The sequence below is a fragment of the Narcine bancroftii genome, chromosome 6, assembly GCF_036971445.1.
Source record: "Narcine bancroftii isolate sNarBan1 chromosome 6, sNarBan1.hap1, whole genome shotgun sequence".
Lineage (NCBI taxonomy): Eukaryota > Metazoa > Chordata > Chondrichthyes > Torpediniformes > Narcinidae > Narcine > Narcine bancroftii.
Window position 1 is genome coordinate 52,338,923 of NC_091474.1, and position 19,238 is coordinate 52,358,160.

The window sequence follows — 19,238 nt, forward strand, 5'->3', positions numbered from 1 at the left end:
AGAAACTATTGCCAGACACAGAATGGGAGCCCTGGAAGAATTCCCTCTTTTGTGACGCTCCCGCACTGTGGTACCAGTGTGTGTTTCAAAGGGGAACTCGTGCTTTACTACCCCCCTCCTTCCCCATAGTCTCATGGGCCAGACTTGATACCGCTCGCTCTAGCATGTGTGCACAATGTAAATCAAAGGGCTTATGGACTGGGCTGGTGGAATGGTCATCAGAAGATTCAGATCTGTTGTGGGCAGAATCATGCAATGATTGTTAATAATGAGTGTAATTTCCTGAGGGAGGCTTGCCCCACCCACAAGTTCAATGGCTGTCAAAAGCACTTTGAGAGCTAGAAATATTTCACAAGACTGTGAAAATGTTTTAACAATGTCGACATAATAGTATACACATCGGTTTAAATTCTTAAAGTTCCCGTATTTCTTATGCTAATTTTGTTTGGCCTTAGAACAAATTCCTAGTCATAATCGTGGAAAAAGGCCCTTTGGCCAAACTTGCCCCCACTGACCAAAAGTGTCCCAGCCATACTCGTCTCACTTGTATGCTTATGGCCTATATCCCTCTGAACCCATCCTATCCATGTATAAATCCAAATGTTTCTTAAAACATAGGTGGTACAGTTAGCGTAGTGGTTAACACAATGCTATCAAAGCATCAGCAAACTGTGTTCAATGTCAGCGCTGTCTATAAGGAGTTTGTATGTTCTCCGCATGGCCTGCACAGGTTTTCTTAGGGGGGTGCTCTAGTTTTCTCTCACCTTAAACGTAAGGGGTTGATAGTTTAATTAAGGGGCATGGGTTTCATGCCAGAAGGCCCTTCTACCAAGCTGTATCATTAAAATTTAAAATGCTGCACTAGTCCCATTCTCAACTACCTCTTCTGGCAACTTGTTCCATATACCCACCACCTTCTGTGTAAAAATGTTCCTCAATTTTTGGAACAGGAATATCCTGGAAAATTTGTCTTCCTTAAATAGGCTGGGACTTTATTCTGGGGAAAAAGCTAGATTTGAGGAGATGCGAATGGATTTACAAGGAGTGGATTGGGACAATTTGTTTTATGGGCAGGATGTAGTAGAGAAATTGAGGTCCTTTAAAGGTGAGATTTTGAGGGTACAAAATCTTTATGTTCCTATTAGATTAAAAGGCAGGGTCAAAATTTGGAGAGGGCCATGGTTTTCAAGGAATATTGGAAACTGGGTTCGAAAAAAGAGGGAGACCTACAATAAACATAAGAAACAAGGAATAAAGAAGATGTTTGGAGAATACAATGAATACAAAGAATCTTAAGAAAGAAATTAGAAAAGCTCAAAGAAGGTACAAGGAGGTTTTAGCAAACGGTGAAAGGGTTTCTACAAATATAGCAAAAGGAGAGTGAGGGATAAAGTTGGTCCCTCAGAGAATCAGAGCAGACAACTGTGGGTGGAGCCAAAAGAGATGGGGGGCGATCTTGAACAATTTATTTCCTTTGGTATTCATATAGACAAAGGATATTGAATTGTGCAGGGTAAAAGAAGCAAAAAGAATAATTATGGAAACTGTAGTGATTAAGAAAGAGGAAGTACTGTAGCTTTTGAAGCATATAAAGGTGGATAAGTCTCCAGGTCCCGATAGGATTTTCCACAGGAACTTGAGAGACGTTAGTGAGGAAATAGTAGAGGCTCTGATAATGATTTTTCAAATGTCATTAGAGATGGGTATAGTGCCAGAGGATTGGCGTACTGCACATGTGGTTTATTGTTTAAAAAGGGTTCGAGGAGCAAACCTAGCAATTTTCAGCCTGTAAGTTTGATGTCTGTGGTAGGTAAATTAATGGAAAGCGTCCTTAGAGATAGTATATATAAGTATATGGAGGGACAGGATCTGATCCAGAACACTCAACACGGATTTGTGCATGGAAGGTCATGTTTGACCAATCTTGTTGAATTTTTGAAGAGGTGACTAGGAATGTTGATGAGGGTAGAGCAGTAGATGTTGTCTATATGGACTTCAGTAAGGCCTTTGATAAGGTTCCACATGGAAGGTTAGTTAGGAAGGTTCAGTCGTTAGATATTAATTTTGAGATAGTCAAATGGATTCAACAGTGGCTAGAAGAGAGATGCCAGATAACTGTTTGTCAGGCTGGAGGCCGGTGACAAGTGGTGTGCCTCAGTGATCTGTATTAGGTCTGTATTATACTGTTTGTCATATACATTAATGATCTGGATGATGGGGTGGTAAATTGGTTTAGTAAATTTACAGATGATACTAAAATAGGTGGAGTTGTGGATAATGAAGAAGGTTTTCAAAGATTGCAGAGAGATTTGGACAGCTTAGAAGAGTGGGCTGAAAGGTGGCAGCTGGAGTTTAATATCAATGTGTGAAGTGCTTCATTTTGGAAGGAATAATCAGAACAGGACATGTGTAGTAAATGGGAGGGGATTGAGGAATACAGTGGAGCAGAAAGATCTAGGAATAACGGTGCATCGTTCCCTGAAGGTAGAATCTCAGGTGGATAGGGTGGTGAAGAAGGCTTTTAGTAATTAGCTGGCCTTTATAAATCAAAGCATAGAATATAGGAGTTGGGAAGCGATGTTGAGACTGTTCAAGGCCAATTTTGGAATGCTGTATGCAGTTCTGGTCACCGAATTATAGGAAGGATATCAACAAGGTAGAGAGGGTGCAGAGAAGATTTACAAAAATGTTACCTGGGTTTCAGAATCTAGATTACAAAGAAAGATTGAGCAAATTAGGTCTTTATTCCTTGGAGTGCAGAAGGTTGAGGGGTGAATTTGATAGAGGTATTTAAGATTATGAGGGGGATAGATAGAGTTGATGTGGATAGGCTTTTTCCATTTAGAGTAGGAGAGATTGAAACAAGAGGTCATGAGTTAAGAGTTAAGGGGCAAAGGTTTAGAAGTAACATGAAGGGGGACTTCTTCACTCAGAGAGTGGTAGCTGTGTGGAATGAGCTTCCGGGAGAAGTAGTGGCAGCAAGGTCCATTTTGTCATTTGAGGGAAAATTGGATAGGTATATGGATGGGAGGGGAATGGAGGGTTATGGGTAGGGTGAGGTAGGTGGGACTAGAGGAGATCACTTAGTTTGGTGTGGACTAGAGGTCCCGAGTTGGCCTGTTTCTGTGGTATAATTGTTATATGGTTATATGGTTAAAATGAGAGGTGATTTCATGGACAATTTGTAACAGGGCCTTGTGGAGTTGATATTCTCCTGTCTGGGCCAGGGATTAGTCTCTAAATTAAGGATCAGTGTTTGCACTCAGAGATTAAAAGAAATTTCGTGACCCAGAGGATGGTGAATCTTGTGAAGTCTCTAAGAAGTTACGAGTGGGCAGCACGGTTGGCATAGTGGTTAGTGCAACGCCTTTACAGCGCCAGCGATCGGGACTGAGGTTCAAATCCCGAGCTGTCTGTAAGGAGTTTGTACGTTCTTCCCATGTCTGTGTGGGTTTTCCCTGAGGGCTCCGGTTCCCTCCCACTGTTTGAAACGTACCAGGGGTTGAAGGTCAATTGGGTGGCATGAACTCGTGGGCTGAAATGACCTGTTTGTGTGCTGTATGTCTACATTTAAATTTAAAGTGGAAACTGACTCTGAATATATTCAAGAAGATGGAGAGATTTTTCAGTGTTGAGAGAATTAACGGGTACAGGATTAATGCAGGAAATGGCTCTGAGATAGATTAGTGTGATATTACTGAATGGTGAAGGCAGATGAAGCTACATCAATTTATTTTCTTACATTCTTGATGTTAAAAGAGGTGAGTGGAATGTGTCTAAATGACTGTTCCTTCACTGCTTGAGGGCAGTGACCAGCTAGATGACCAGCATGATGAACATCGGGGTGTATAATGTAGAGCAATGTTTACCACTCTGGGATACTGGCCTCCTCAAGTCCCATGTTATCCTGCCCAGCAAACCCTGCCATTCATTCATCCAACTTTAGCCCTGTTTTAACCCTAAAGCCACACCTTCTCAAAATAGATCTTTAACTTCACAGATTTACAACACAGAAGGTGCCTATGATGATCATTAGAGCACAGTACAGGCCCTTCAGCCCACAATGTTGTGCTGACCTTCATCAACAATCTAAACTTTCCTTTCCTCAAGCCTATACCCCACTATTTTTCTTGCATCCATGAGTCTTTTAAATATCCCTCTTGTACCAGCCTACACCACCACCCCAGCAATGCATTTGTGGCACCCACTACTCTCTGTGTAAAAACAATTACCCTGATGTCTCCCCCAAACCTTTCTTCCCTCACTTTATACAGATGTCCTCTGGTATTGCTACTGTCACCCCATGGGAAATGGTGCTGGGTGTCTATTCCTCTCATAATCTTTGAGACCTCTATTAAATCACATTTGGTCCTTCTTAGCTCCAAAAATGAAATTAACTCTATTTTCCTTCACCAGGTCCATAGCCTTGCCTCTTGCAGCCCAAGCACATACGATACACAAAATGCTCCGTGTGCATAAGCGCAGCCGGAGGATCGGCCATTTGGCTCACCGAGTCCGTGCCCACCATCAGCCAACCTTTGCAACTCATCCTACATTTATCTCATTTTTCATCGACTCACCTGCAGACGGAGGGGATTTACAGTGGGCAATCAGCCCACCAACCCACACATCATTGGAGTGACTGAAATCCGTGTGGTCACAGGGAGAATGTAAACACCACACAGACAGCATCAGCTTGCTAGCTACCCAAAGAACTACTGGCGGAACTCCGTGGGACAGACAGCATGCATGGGTAGCAATGGGCCTGCTGAGTTCTTCGGGCAGTTAGTTCTCTGTTGGCTCACAATTCCAGCACCTCACGAGCACAGGGTCTCCAGCAGTTGCACCTCTGCGCCACCTGAAGGTTCCTTGCCCTATCCAAGTACTGACGAAGTATAGTGAGGGAGAAGTTGCAGAGTGCCTCTGGGCAATGGTGTGGTTCTTTTTTATTTACCTCCTATCCTTTGGCCATCCTCTAAACCTATGTGCAGTACACAAACGTGCGGGAGGAACTCAGCAGGTCACGCAGTATCTGGAGGAAGTAAAGGGTCACTAGTGCTTCAAGTCCAAGCCCTTCATCCTCTGTCCCTGCTGTTGTCCCTTTCACAATGCCAACCTACCTAGGTCGCGGGAAAACTTAACGGGCCTTTCACACCACACTATTATTTCCTGGTAAATCAGCAACCCAGCATTTTAAGGGGGGAGGGCAGGGCATCTCCTGCAGTGACACTAGGCCTTTCCACACCACTGTGTAAAATTGAGATTCTCCAGAAATTTTAGCGGGAACCCTCCCGTGAACCTGCGGTGTGAAAAATTGGGGCCGGGAATTTTAAACGGGTAGAGCTGCGGCCTTGGGAAATTTTCCCGGAACACTCTCTCCCTGTGGTGTGTAGAGCCAAATGGCCAAGCAGAGGAAGCCTCGTGACATCAGCGCTTGCGTGCTGCATCACGTAGGCCATTAAAATTAAAAGATACTTACCGCCTGACAACAGCGGGCCACTTCTGGGCGTCGCGACAGCAGCACAACGCGGGATGAATGGCCATCCTCGTTAACCATATTCCTTCATGCAGCTGGATTTCTCAGAGCATATCCAGCTGCATGAGGGATATTGGGAAACAAAGTTGCCCATTCATCCCACGTTGTGCCACCATTGCGACATGCCAAAGTGGCTTGAAGCGCGGGGGTTGGGGTGGGTGGGCGACCGACCGACAGATGGCCGGAGGGAGCGAGCAGGTGGGCAAGCAACCACCTACTGACAGCTTGGAGGGACGGAGCAAGACCAACCTACCAACAGCCAGGGAGAAAGGGAGCAGCCGGGTGAGAGACTGATATACGGATGGGGAGGGAATGGGCAGGCAATCAATGGATGGGGTGAACTTACTCTTACTCCTGTGAGAGCATGACACATCATTAGTTGGGGGCAGGACCCCCCCTAAATTGCCAGGGAGGGCAAATTCCCAAGAATTTGGACCACAGTGTGAAAGGCCTGAGAGGTCCAATTTCACTGGGACAAAGTAGGGTCACCACTCCTCTGCAGTTTGAAAATGGCTAATGCAAAACCAGGTTGTGGTTTCACACTGTCAGAAGGGGAAAATGAGTTAACTCAGCCGGGCTCTGGCCCCCACCAAGTGTCAGCGCCTGGTTGAATTTAATAGGAATTTAACTGCCCTGCTAGTTAAATTGGGACGTTTCACACTGCACGATTACAGGGAATGGACCTGCTAAATTAGCCAGTTTACCCACATGGAATCTGTAGTGTGAAAGCGGCTAGTACTGAAGCACTGACCCGGGAGTCCCGCATCACTTGCAAAGATTGCTCCCCTGGAACTGCTGATTTCTCAGGGACAGTGTCCGCACACATTTGGACAATTCCTCAGAGATGGGAGCCAGGCAGTAAAAGTGGAGTGGACACACCCACACCCACCCACACACACCCACATCCCCCACACACCCACATCCCCCACACACCCACATCCCCCACACCCATTCACACTCACCCACACACACATACTCCACACACACGCGCGTGCACACACCCACACCCCTACACCCACTCCCACACCCATTAACACTCAGCCACACACACACACACCCCCCACATCCACACCCATACACACCCATTCACACACCCACATCCACACCCATTCACACTCACCCACACACACTCCCACACACAAGGAGAATCCAAAGGCTGGAATCGAGAGCAAAAATCAAGGTGCTCAGTGGGACAAGCAGCATCCAGATCAAGTCCCCTTTATTTATTGTTCGTCCCCTGCTCACACGGTAAAGACGAGATAATGTTTCTCCAGGACTACGGAGCATATTTACATCAATATAAGTTAGAATTGAAGTATTAAGACGTATACAGTAACAGCCGAGGCACCCTATCCCCAAATGTTCTGAGAGTTCAGGAGCCTGATGGCTTGGGAGGGGGGAGGAAGGAGCTGTTGCCCACCCTGGATGTAAGGGTACTGCGGTCCCTCCTACCAGATAGCAGAAGGAAGAACAGTGTACGTGCCCCACATTCCTTCTCTCCCACAGATGCTGAGAGTTCCAGCAGCAGTTATGTGATGTGAAACGGCTCGGTTAAAGACTTTGCTCTCTTCGGTCCCGTGGCCTTAGAGGAGGGGGACAGAGCTTCCACTCACCTGCAATGATGTATCGGTCCATGTAATTCAGCAGGTTAATGAGGAAGAGCACAACCATAGCGATGTAGGAGGTGACGCGGTCGCTGCCGCTGGCCTGCACGTTGACCGCCTCTGTGTCCACGTTCCCGGCGGAGCTCGGGCTCGGGGGCTGGGTGCCGCTTGCCATGAGTTTCGCTTCGGAGTCAGAAGTTAGCGGAAGGAATCTCCTGGGCAACTCGTCCAACGCTGCTCGCTCCGACCTGACGCTTAATGGGCTGCACCGCTCGGCGACAGAGGCAGTCCCGCAGAGCTGTCAGCTGAAGATGACATCTCGCCGTGTGATTGCAACTGTTCGGCCCCTCTACTCTGTGTCAGGCCGCTCCCCGCAGGCTTGTAAAACTCCCTTCTTCGCAGCAATTCAATCACTGCCAGGCGCTCCCCGGGAAAAATACAATTCCTTCCCTGCTCTTGCATCGAAACACAAACACAGGTCTCCTTGAAACAAATAGATGTGCTGGTTTTTTCTGTTTCTGCCACTCTCTACCACTGCGGTTGAACTGACTGGTTTGCAATTCCGAGTTTATTTCATTGCATTTAGAGAAATCGTCCTCCCACATATTACTTTGAACAAGGCAATTTTCCAGTCCTCCAACCCCATCCCGCGTCAAATTCAAATGTATGGCCATATGTACTAAGGCGCGGGGAGCGAGGTTGTTTGGCGAGCCAGTTAGACATCTCCTCCATGGTACAAATAGGACGGACAAATTTCACCACTTCGGGGTTCCTTCCCTCATGCTGGGAGAGGAACTGTCCTGGAATTTGGTGGGGCGAGAGCTCACATGTAAACTTTCTTCCCGATTGCTGTGAGAGCAAGGAGCATGGGGCGAAGAGAGTGTGGCTGGGATGGGGACCAGTCCTTTAGTATGTTTTCCGAGGCAGCGGGAGTCGATGATGGGAGGGGTTTGCCTGCGCTTCATTCACAATCCTGTGCAGTTTCTTGGAGACCTGGATGGTTCCTGTCCCGCGCAGCGATGCACCCTGGTTGCAGATTTTCAACAGTGCACGGTGCCCCTGTAAAAGTTGTTGAGAAATGCAGGGGAAGTGTCAAATGTCCTCGGGCTTCTGAGGAACTGGAGGTGCCGCTCCACTTTGTTTGGCCATTGCTTTGATGTGGGTAGACCAGGAGAGATCACTGAAGATGCTTACACCTAGGACGGAGTGGGGGGAGGGGGGTCTTCCTTCAAGATTCTTTATGAAGAAATTGCTACAGATACAGTTGGAAAACACAGCAGTCCTGTAAACCACAGAACCAAAGAAAAATACAGCTCAGAAAACAGGCCATATGGCCCTTTTAGTCTACCATGAAACATCATTCCGCAAATCCCAATAGCCTTTTCCCATTCCATAACCCCGCAGACCTCTCCAATTGTATCTATCCAATGTATTCTTAAAACCTGAGAGCCCACATTTACCATATCAGATGGCAGCTCCCACCACTCTCTAAATGAAGAACTTCCCCCTAAACCTTTCCCCTTTCACCCTAAAGCCATGTCCTCTTGTATTTATCTCTCCTAATCTCTCCATTTACTCTGTCTATTCCCCTCATAATTTTGTAAACCTCCATCAAATCTCCTCTCATTCTTCTATGCTCCAAGGAATAAAGTCTTAACCTGTTTAATCTTTCCTTGTGACTCAACTCCTGAACATCCAGGAACCTAGGAACATCCTAGTAAACCTTCTCTACACTCTTTCAATCTTACTGATATCCTTCCTGTAGTTTGGCAACCAGAACTTCACACAAGATATCAAATTTGGCATCCCCAATGTCTTATACAGCCTCACCATATGATCCCAACTCCTGTTCTCAATACTTTGATTTATGAAGGCAAAGATGGGCTTTCTTTACAACCCTGTCTACCTCTGACACCACTTTCAGGGAAGAGTAAGGTAGTGTGTGATTTCACACATAAATTTTCTTACTGATGGGGGAAGGGGGTAATGAACAGTGTGGCCAGGGTGGAATGAATCTTTTAATATGTTGGCTGCTTCTCCAAGTCAGTGAGAGTTACAGACTATGTCCATGTGTGTGTTCACAACCCCCTACAGTTTCTTATGTCCTTGAGTGGAACAGATCCTGTCCCACACAGTGGTGCATCGCAATGGGGTGCTTTCAATGGTGCACCTGTAGAAGTCATTATGCTGGGGCATGCCAAATTTCCTCTGGAATTGGTGGCACTGGGCATGCTTTCTTGACAATTGCCTTGATATGGATGGACCAGGTCAAATCACAGGAGAGGTTTACCCTGATAAACCTAAAACTCTCTACTATGGAGCACCGTTGATGCAGACGAGGAGGTGGGCCCTGCCAATCCTCTGGAAGTCCATGTCCAGTTCCTTGGTCTTCCTGCCATCGATAGTGAGGTTGTTGTACTGGCAAGAAGCCACAACTCACTCTGTCTCTCTTCTGTACCCTGCTTCACCTTGACAACATATATAAACTTCTTACAACTCACAACACTTTATATCGTTTTTTAACTATTTTCAGTAAATCTCCTTAATTCACACAGATGATTTCAGTGTGTGATATTTCAATGATAATAATTACTTTCAAATGATAGTTTTTCCGATAACTATATTTTGAAAGTAATTATTATCTTAAGAATTCTGATCTGCCCCATATGGCAAACATTCCCTTTTCTGCAACCTCCCCATCACTGCAACTTAAAGCTTTCTCAACTTCCCACATTTCTGATTCTGCTGAAGGGTCCGTGACCAGTCACTTTTTTTCCCTCCACTCTTGTTACTGGGTGTGGTGAATACTTCCAGCATTCTGCTTTTGTGCCGGATTTTCTGCATCACCAGATTTTAGTTCCAAGTCCATGGATGTTTTAGAGACTATGGCAAGCACTCTGTAATTATCTCCTTCACTTCCCTCATCAAGCAAGCACATTCCATCTGAACTAGGATACTTATTCTTTTTAGTTCAGCTAGCTTTTTTGTTACTTAATGGTTATAAATATTGTGAATCTCAACAATGTTGCTGAAATTCCAACAGCATATTCCACCATCGTGAAATCTCATATAAATTTCTGACTTGGTACATCAGGAATGCCCTTATGGTTAGATTTCACCTATAGTCTCCAATCAGTTCATCTCTTTGCTTTTTCTGCCCATAAAATATGTATGAACTCCATTCTATAGCCTTTTCTCTTGCCCTTTCTAATGGTTTATCTTACTCCCTTATTTCCTTTTTTTAATCTTCCTCCTAGATGGCACATCACCACAGTAGTCAACACTTCTGCCTTACAACTCCAGGTTCGACCCTGATCTTGGCTGCTGACTGAGAAGTTTCTCCCTGTGACTCCAGTTTCTTCCTGATTCCAAGGTTAATCATTCCTTGTTTGGGGGGAATAGCAGTAGAATCAGGAAATTTGGGAGGAATTGATGATGAGAGAGAAAAGGATTTGTGATGGGCAGTGTGGATATGATGGGCTGAAGGACCTATTTTGATGAAGTATGACTCAACTTCCTAGTTCTCAATTGTGTTAACAATATAACATCTGTTCCTTTATTCTAACTTGGGTCGTGCAAGAGATAAAAACACAACGCTGGAGAAACTCAGCAGGTCAGAGTGCACTTTATGTAGCAAAGGTAATGATACATAACCAACATTTTGGGCTTGAGCTCTTCATTGGCCGCCTGCCCACATTTTGTCCATACCTTGATGAAGGCCTCAAGCCCAAAACATTAGTTATGCATCTGTTTGACCTGCTGAGTTTCTCAGCATTGTGTTTTTATTTCAGTCACTGTGACTGCAGATTTTGTGTTTAACTCATGCAAGAGATTCTGGTTTTAATTTTCCTCCCTTTCTACCTCACGTCCTGGAGTCTATGCCGACCAAGTTGGCACTCTGGGTTGGTCCTATTTTTCCGCTTTTGGTCCATACATTTCTAAGCCCTCCCTATCCATAAATCTGTCCAAATGTTTTTCAAATGTCAAAATTGTGCTCAGTTCCACAGCTTTGTTTAGCAATTTGTTCCCTGTGAATGGAAATGTTTCCCCTCATGTTCCTCTTAAATCTCTCCCCTCTCTCCTTAAACCTAGTTCTAGAATCATTTACTTGGGAAAAACTGAGGATTCGCCATCAATGGCACTCATGAATTTATAAATCTCTATAAGTTCACCCTTCAACCTCCTTTGCTCAAGGGAATGAAAATCCAGCCCATCCAACCTCTCCCTGCAATTCATGAGCAAGTATCTGGATTGTGACTGAAATGTCTTCACTATAAGGCCACCTGCTTTTTCCCCTCTTCTTACAAAAGGCAAGAAAAGAAAATCCTGCCAATTCCAGAATCTAAACTAGAAAATAAAAACATAAATCGTTACAAAAACCCTATCAGGCCAAGTATGAGGGTAGAGAATAACTGGGTTAACTAATTGCCCAGAGATTGCTGGAAACATGTGTGCAAGGAAAGAGATGAATTTGAAGAGTACATTGGCAAATACCAGAAGATAACAGAAATTGAAGCCTCAGTCAACAGGAGAGACAGCATCCATAAAAAGAGAAACTGAATTAATATCTTGAGTTAAACATCTTTAATGGGAGCAGGAAAAGTAAAATAATTAGCTTTAAGTTGTAAAAAAAGTTGAGGGTTTGGGCAGATTGGTTAAAGATTGCTGATAGGACGAGAGCAGGCATGGTGTTTCTGAAATGCTGTGTTTGTTGATATTGAGGGCAGTTACAGGAAGAGAGCATATAAAACCAATGATGGGATGGTCAGCACGGTTGCAGAGAAATTAAACCAAACGGAGAATCTTGGAAATGCCCCAGCAGAGCAGCTGTGTGTGTAAAGGGAGAGAAATTACCGGTCACTTAATTACAGATGGAAGAACCTGCAGCACAATAGGACACTTGTGATAGAAACAAAGCAGTTGTGTTTAATCTTGAATACCGAAGGCTGCATCATCAGGCCAACATGAGCTTGAGGTTCCTCAAACTTATGCTACTTCATTGAATCAATGCAGGAGGCAATAGGTGGGAATGGGTCAGAGACACAACCAGAAGCTCAGGTCAAATCATGTGAATTAAACAAAGGTGCTCCACAGTGGGCTCTGCCAATCTGAATTTGATTTCTCCAGTGTATAGGAGACCATACTATGAATACTAACTACTTGGTGTTACTTTGAAAGCAAGGCGAAATGCAGCTCTATGTTTACCCTATTTTTCTTTGGCTTGGCTTCGCGGACGAAGATTTATGGAGGGGGTAAATGTCCACGTCAGCTGCAGGCTCGTTTGTGGCTGACAAGTCCGATGCGGAACAGGCAGACACACCGAATTTCATGACTTGTTCATGACAATACATTCTGATTCAGCTTCAGCTGACAAGGCTGTTTGGGCCCTTGGAAGGTTCAAAGGAAAAGAGCAGGAGCTTCAATCTCATGCAGTTGCTTTGGGACATTCTGTGAGAAAGGGAAGGATTGATACAGATGGACCAGGAAAATGTGATAGGAATAATCTCTAGGAAGCGGAAAATGGAGTGGAGAGGAAGCTGTGCCTGGTGGCAGAAAGTGCACTGAGAACACAGGCTGATGGGCTGCAAAGGGAGAACAAGATTAACTAGGGAGAGTGTGAGCAAGAACAGAGGTACAGGAATTGAATGAAATGCAGGAAACAGCCAAAACTTTCAATAGTAGAGGAGTAACCTGATTCAGGAAGAAGGAAGACATCTCAGACGCACCTGTGTACAAAGTCTCATCATTTGAGAATATACGGTAGAGACAGTGGAACTGGAAGAATGCAATGGAGACTTTCAGGAAACAGTGTGAGGAAGTATGCTTCCAATAGATGTGGGTGTATGTGCATGTGTAAAATTCAAGGTTCCTTTTATTGCCACATAATAATACATACAAATAAGCATGACATACTTCAGCTTTGGAGTATTGTAGGGAAAACAATGAGTCCATATGAGCATTGCCCTGCTCCTAACAAGAAAAGAAAGAGAAGGAAGAGAGAGACCATTCAGTGATACTGAGTGTCCAAGAATTTACCTCCAGTGCTCCCCGCAGCCTCAGATTTTTTTTTTCAAACCGTTCACAACCCGAGCACCAGATCCAAACCTTTGATATGATCAGAAAGTCTTCAATGCTCGAGGTCCTCAGCATCTTTTTGAATCCCATTTGGATACCTGGTATTTGGGTCCTTCAACTGCTGAACCTCTCACTGGTCCACTGCTGTGCTCACTTTTTCTGTAGGGTCGTCTCCCATGCTTCTCTTTCTCAATGGAGGGAGGAGGGGTCCTCTCGATTTGTGGTGCCCTGTTTAGAACACTGCTCCCCTAGAGTATGCATCCGCTCATGGTACACTGCCCAGCACAGGCACTGCCATCTTAGGCACAGGCATCCAACAAATGCATGCATATTTTCTCCCTCAGAATATTGTCTGATAATTTAACAATCATAGATCTTAGTTCAAAGTTCAGATTTATTGTCAGAGTACCTACATGACATCACATACAACCCAGAGATTCCTTTTCCTGTGGGCCAGGCAGAATTTCTACTGATCAATAGTGCAAAAAGCTCTTCTCGAGTAAAGATGCAAAAGAGAGAAATGTAAACAAAAGAAAAAATGTAAACAAACTGACTGTGCAGTACAGAAAAAATATTCAGTAATAAATAATGTGCAAAGTAAGAGTCCTTAAATGAGTCTCTGATTGAGTTTATTTAGAAGTCTCATAGTGGAGGGGTAGCAGCTGTTCCTAAACCTGGTGATACAAATCTTAGTCTCACAGTGATATCACTGTGAGAACAGAGTGTGTCCTGGGTGATCAATGATGGGAAGAGTTTTGGAGAGAGTTTTGTGATGTACTGGGCTGTGTCCACAACATTTTGCAGGACTTTCTGCTCAGAGATACCAGGCAGCAATGGAACCAGTCAGCACACTTTCCACTACACATCTGTAGAAGTTTGTCAAAGCTTTCGATGTCATACCAAACCTCCACAAACTCCTCAGGAAGTAGAGGCACTGTCGTGCTGTCTTCATTGTGACATTCATGTGTTGGGTCCAGGGGAGGTCCTCTGAGATAGTGACTCCCAGGAATTTAAACTTGCTCACCCTCTCCACCTCTGATCCCCGAATGATCACTGCAGTATACTTCTTTGGTTTTCCCCTCCTTAAGTCCACATTTAGCTCCTTTATTTTGGTGACATTGAGTGTGAGGTTGTTGTTGGTGCACCATTCGGCCAAGTTTTCAATCTCCCTGCTGTCTGCTGACTCGTCACCCACTTTTATACAACCTACTACTGTGGGATCGTTAGCGAATATTTAGATGCTATTGTTGTCATACTGAGCCATTCAGTCATAGGTGTAAAGTGAATAGAACAGGGAGCTAAGAATACAGCCCTGTGATGTTCCAGTACTGATGGAGATTGTGGAGGAGATGTTCTTACCAATCTTCACTGGAGATGAGGAAATCCATGATCCAATTACACAGTGGGGTGTTGAGGCCCAAATCTAGGAGTTTGCTGATCAATTTTGAGAGGATGCCAAACTGTAGTTGATAAAAAGCATCCAGATGTATGCGTTTGCTGGCCAGATGTTCCAGGTCTTTGTGTAGAGGCAGTGAAATGACATCTGCCATAGACCTGTTGCTGCAGAAGGCAAATTGGAACATTTCCACGTCACTGATATGCTTCCGTTACAGAGTTAAAAATTTGTTTTAATAATTTCTATTCTCAATTCTATATTTGTGAATTTTATCTCAATGAGTTACTTGTATTTACTGTTATTTCAATAATGTTTCCAGTGGGAATGAGTCCAGTGATGCACATCTTTCGTGCACCTCCTAAGCCCCTCCCTTCCTGTCGCTCGCACTGCTGTTACCTTGCTAAAGGTAAGTGGGGGAGAAGATTGCTACTGGGCTATTTTAAATGCTTTCCTTGGAAAGTGAATGGGTTAAGTTATCAATCTTAATGTATATTGTTCATTACTAATATTATTATGCTCTACAGTTGGTTTTATATTGTTTTAACCATTAATATAAGTTTATGGATGTTTTTAATCTTACTCGTGTTTTGTCTCTATAACCATGTGCTAATCATGTGATCGATGTAGCTTTGCTGAGTTTTCACAGTGTAAATTCTGTTATTTTGCATGTAGGAGCAAGGCGGTAAAAAAAGAAGAAACCCCAGAAGTCAATGATCGTTGTATTATTTTGTCTTCTCAAGGTACAGAATTTCCTTGTTAAATGTATGATTCTAGCAAGTTAATGCTTCTATGCACTTTTTAACTCACCCACCAGCTGCCACTGTTTTCACCTTGTAAATATCGCTCTTTTTAAATAGTTTGGAAATTTTTTAAAATGCAAAATGTTCTCCTGGGAAAATCTTAAAAGATCTCAGCTCATGCTGTGTACACAGAGTTGAGTATATTTTGAAATGTTAGAATAAAGTATATGTGTGTAGTTGAGGAAATGGATGAATGTGATACACGTGGCTAACTGAGCAAAGGGGTTAAAAAGGAAGAAAACCCTGAAGACTATGATGGTGGTATTATTTTGTCTTCTCAAGGAGTGAATAAATGCTGGAAAACAATTCTGTGAGTCTTTTCTTCTATGCTCTATGCGAACTCATTACACTTCAACATCAGCCTCTTAAAACACTTCATCACTTAGTCAGATTACCACACTCTTCTTGGGCACCAGTACGATTGAGGCCCATTTGAAGCAGGTGGGTGCCACGCCCTGCCGGAATGAGATGTTGAAGATAACTGTGAATACATTGGCAAGTTGGTGAGCACAGGTTTTCAGTACTCAGCCAGGTACACAGTCCAGACTGGATGCTTTCCTGAAGGCAGCCCGCACATCAACCTCGGATACAAACTGGAGAGGATCATCAGGGAACATGGGGATGCACAGTGGTGGTTCTTCTTTGTTCTTTTGGTCAAATCAAGCATAGAAGGCATTGAGCTCATCTAGGAGTGAAGCTTTACCATCCCCTACTGCACTGGATTTGATTTTATAGCAGGTAATGTCATTTAGGCCCTGCCACAGCTGTCAGATGTCCTTTGTTGTTTCAATACTCATCTGGAATCTCCACTTCACCTGGGAGATGGCTTTCCATAGGTTCACTGGCCTGTCGTTCCCAAGCAGTTCCTTGCAGCCTTTCTTGAATAATGACACATTTGCCATCCTCCAGAATGCAGCCACCTCACCTCCATATTACTATGGCCAAGTAACATGCCAATGTTCACGTCTTTGGAAGTAGGATGAAACCTGGAGAAACTTTGAGAGCACGGGTCTCCATCAGCACTAGAGGGGGCAGGCTGACCAGCCATTCACAACTTTTACACATACTTTTGTGTTCGTGCTCTCTCTCTCATTCTTTCTTCCCCTCCCCACCGCCCCCCCCCCCTTTAATCTATCAGCCAGATAGTTTCTTAACCATGGCAACCCTGATCTCACCCTAACAGAAATCTTATCTTTATCTGATTCACATCTTCTACTCTTTGTGCAATGAATTCATTTTTACACTTTAACCAGTTATCATGGCATAACAGTGACTGTTTCTATGTTCACAGATACTGCACAAAGTTTCCAGCATTTCTGCTTTAACTGCAGATTTCCAGCTTACTCCCAAAGACAGCATTATGGGAATCTTTAATGGCAATTTTGGACAAAAAATTATGCAACAATTTCAATGGGTTACATGAAGTGCATCATCTCTAGTTCTGAATCCTTGAGTATCTGAAGTTTGTAAGAGTACACTGGAGCAATGTGTAGAGTTCAGCCCTTTTGGCCACGAGCCCATGACACCCAATTACACCTAAAACCTCTGGTATGTTTTGAACGGTGGGAGGAAACCGGAGCCCCTGGGGAAAGTCCACATGCACATGGGGAGAATGTACAAACTCCTTAAAGTCAGGGCAGGTTTCAAACCCTGGTCCCAACTGCTGGCGCTGTAATGACACTGCAGAAGTACAATGGAGAACTGTGTGCAATTAGTCAGGACCTCACAGGAAGACTGCAATTGCAAAAGAAAAGATGCAGAGGTGATATATGAGCATACCAGAAAGAACAACTCGGCTGGAGCTATTTCTATTTTTGCAACAAAGGTCAATGAGGAAGAAAGCTTCCATGGAGTGAGAACTGTGAGAAATGAGTAAAACTGATATAAAAATATGAAGATGAGGAAACTAATATAGATATATGGCTAAATGAATAAAGCCAGTATGAACTGGATAAGAAATGGATAAGAATCTTCTAGCCTTTATTTAGACAGAATCAGCAAGTTCACCATATGAATGAGATAAGGATAGACAATAGATAATAGAATGTAGGTAGAGTTAGTCTGAATAAGATAAGGGTCTTCTAGCCCTAGATAGAATTAGCAGGTTTTGCATATGTAATTAGTAAGCCGGAGACAGTATTAGCAAGTTCTACATATGAAGAGGTTGTAGCCCTGAGAATTGGGAAGGTGTAAATTAGAACAAAGACAGGTTTGTGAATAAGGACAATGAGGATAATGACATGATGAGACACCGACAGGATACCCCCTGGTCCTCCAAGTTCACAGAAACAGCACGTAGGCAGGCAGGATTGCCTAATGCCAAACCTATCCAGGAGGCAGAAGAATGTAAGGGGGAGGGTATTCCTATACTGAAATAAACTGTATAAAAGTTGGGTGAGCCCCAGTGTATGTGTGTATTCCCAGGATAAGGGAATGCACCCAACTTTGCATTGTTGTATAATAAATGTTCTTTGTTCTCAATTTTTGTCTCGAGTAATTTCTGTGAAGGTACTTCTGTTTCTAACAAATGGGGGTTCGTCCAGGATCCCACTCCCTCCACTGACAGATTGCCTGACGACGGGGGTAGGTTCATCCCAGCTGATTCAGCTGGACTCACGGACGAAGGGTGACTGGTCAGTGGATGAAGCGAGTGATATCCAAGAAGAGGCATTGAGAACAAACAACGAGAGGACGTCAAGGAAGCGCGCTAGAGCTAGCTACTGGATCTCGGTAAGAGAAAGTTTACTTAACTGTTAGTATAGGAGGTGTGAGTAGTAAGGAAGAGTCCTAGTGAAAGATGGGAGGATCAGATAACCAAGCAAAGTCCGTTAGGATTAATGTTATCTGATTGGAGTGCGGGGAGAACCCGTGGGAAGGACAAACTGACCGTGGTCAGGTATTGTTGTTTGGAATGGGTTAAAAGTCCGATTAAAGGGAGTTCAGTATATTGGCCAAAGCTCGGATCCGGGGATGACTGGATGTGTCAAGCATTGAACATCTGGCTCTATCAAAACCAAAGAGATAATCTTGAGAGCAGGGAAGATGCAGCCTGCTGGCTCAGGGGATCGTTTGATCAACTGGTTTTGAATGAAAAGGAATGCAAGGACAAGAAAGATAAGGAACCTTTTGTCCCTGAAACACAAGGATGGGATGTGTTACATTCCCTTCCTCCACCTTATGCTCATCCTATGCCGGCTCCTATCTTTCCCCCTCCTCTTATGCTCTACCCTTCTGCACCTTCCCCTCCTCCCCCACAGCTAAAGAAAGGAGAAGAAAGTAGGGGTGGTATGATGACCCTTCACAAAGTACTCGATTACCACCTCTATTGACAAGAGAGAGAGGCGACTTTAATTCAGACCAGTATGAGACCCTCCGGGAAGAAAGGGCAGAACCCTTTGATTCATTTCCCAGAGAGCAGGAATCTAGACATAATAAGCCAGAAACTAACTGGATGAGACCTTTACGGGAAGTTCCCATGGGAGGGGGTCTCGGTTTTGTAAATGTGCCCCTGACTAGTCCGGAGGTGCGTAATTTTAAGAGAGAATGCCCAATGCAAGCCAGGGAGACGCGACCTTACGCACTGATGTGTTGGAATATAGGGGTTAATTAATCATAGAAAATATGTAGAATATATGCTTATGTACTATTCAGTTTGTATACATGAATTCAGTACTATGTAACAATTTAATATTTACCTCATGGTGAAGGGAAAAAGTAATGTAAGTAAGGGGCAGCCACAGTTTGTAGCAAAGTTGGCTGATTACAGTAGGTTTAGAATTGCCTGCTCCCAAAATACAAAAGAGAGGATATGTATGAAACAATTTAGT

At 44.1% G+C, this 19,238-nt stretch overlaps 1 protein-coding gene across 3 annotated transcripts in view; it reads right to left on the reverse strand.

Annotated features, from left to right (window-relative positions):
• LOC138736089 (protein spinster homolog 1-like) overlaps positions 1-19,238 on the reverse strand; it is a 374,628-nt gene that overhangs the window by 163,794 nt on the left and 191,596 nt on the right. For 2 of the 3 annotated variants that reach the window (XM_069884987.1, XM_069884986.1), the window contains exon 1: positions 7,150-7,432. The exons of the other annotated variant lie outside the window; for it this stretch is intronic. In XM_069884987.1, the coding sequence (XP_069741088.1) occupies positions 7,150-7,315 (166 nt within the window). In that variant the 5' untranslated portion in view covers positions 7,316-7,432. Of the gene's footprint in view, positions 1-7,149; positions 7,433-19,238 lie in introns of those variants that run through there. 3 annotated transcript variants of the gene reach the window in all.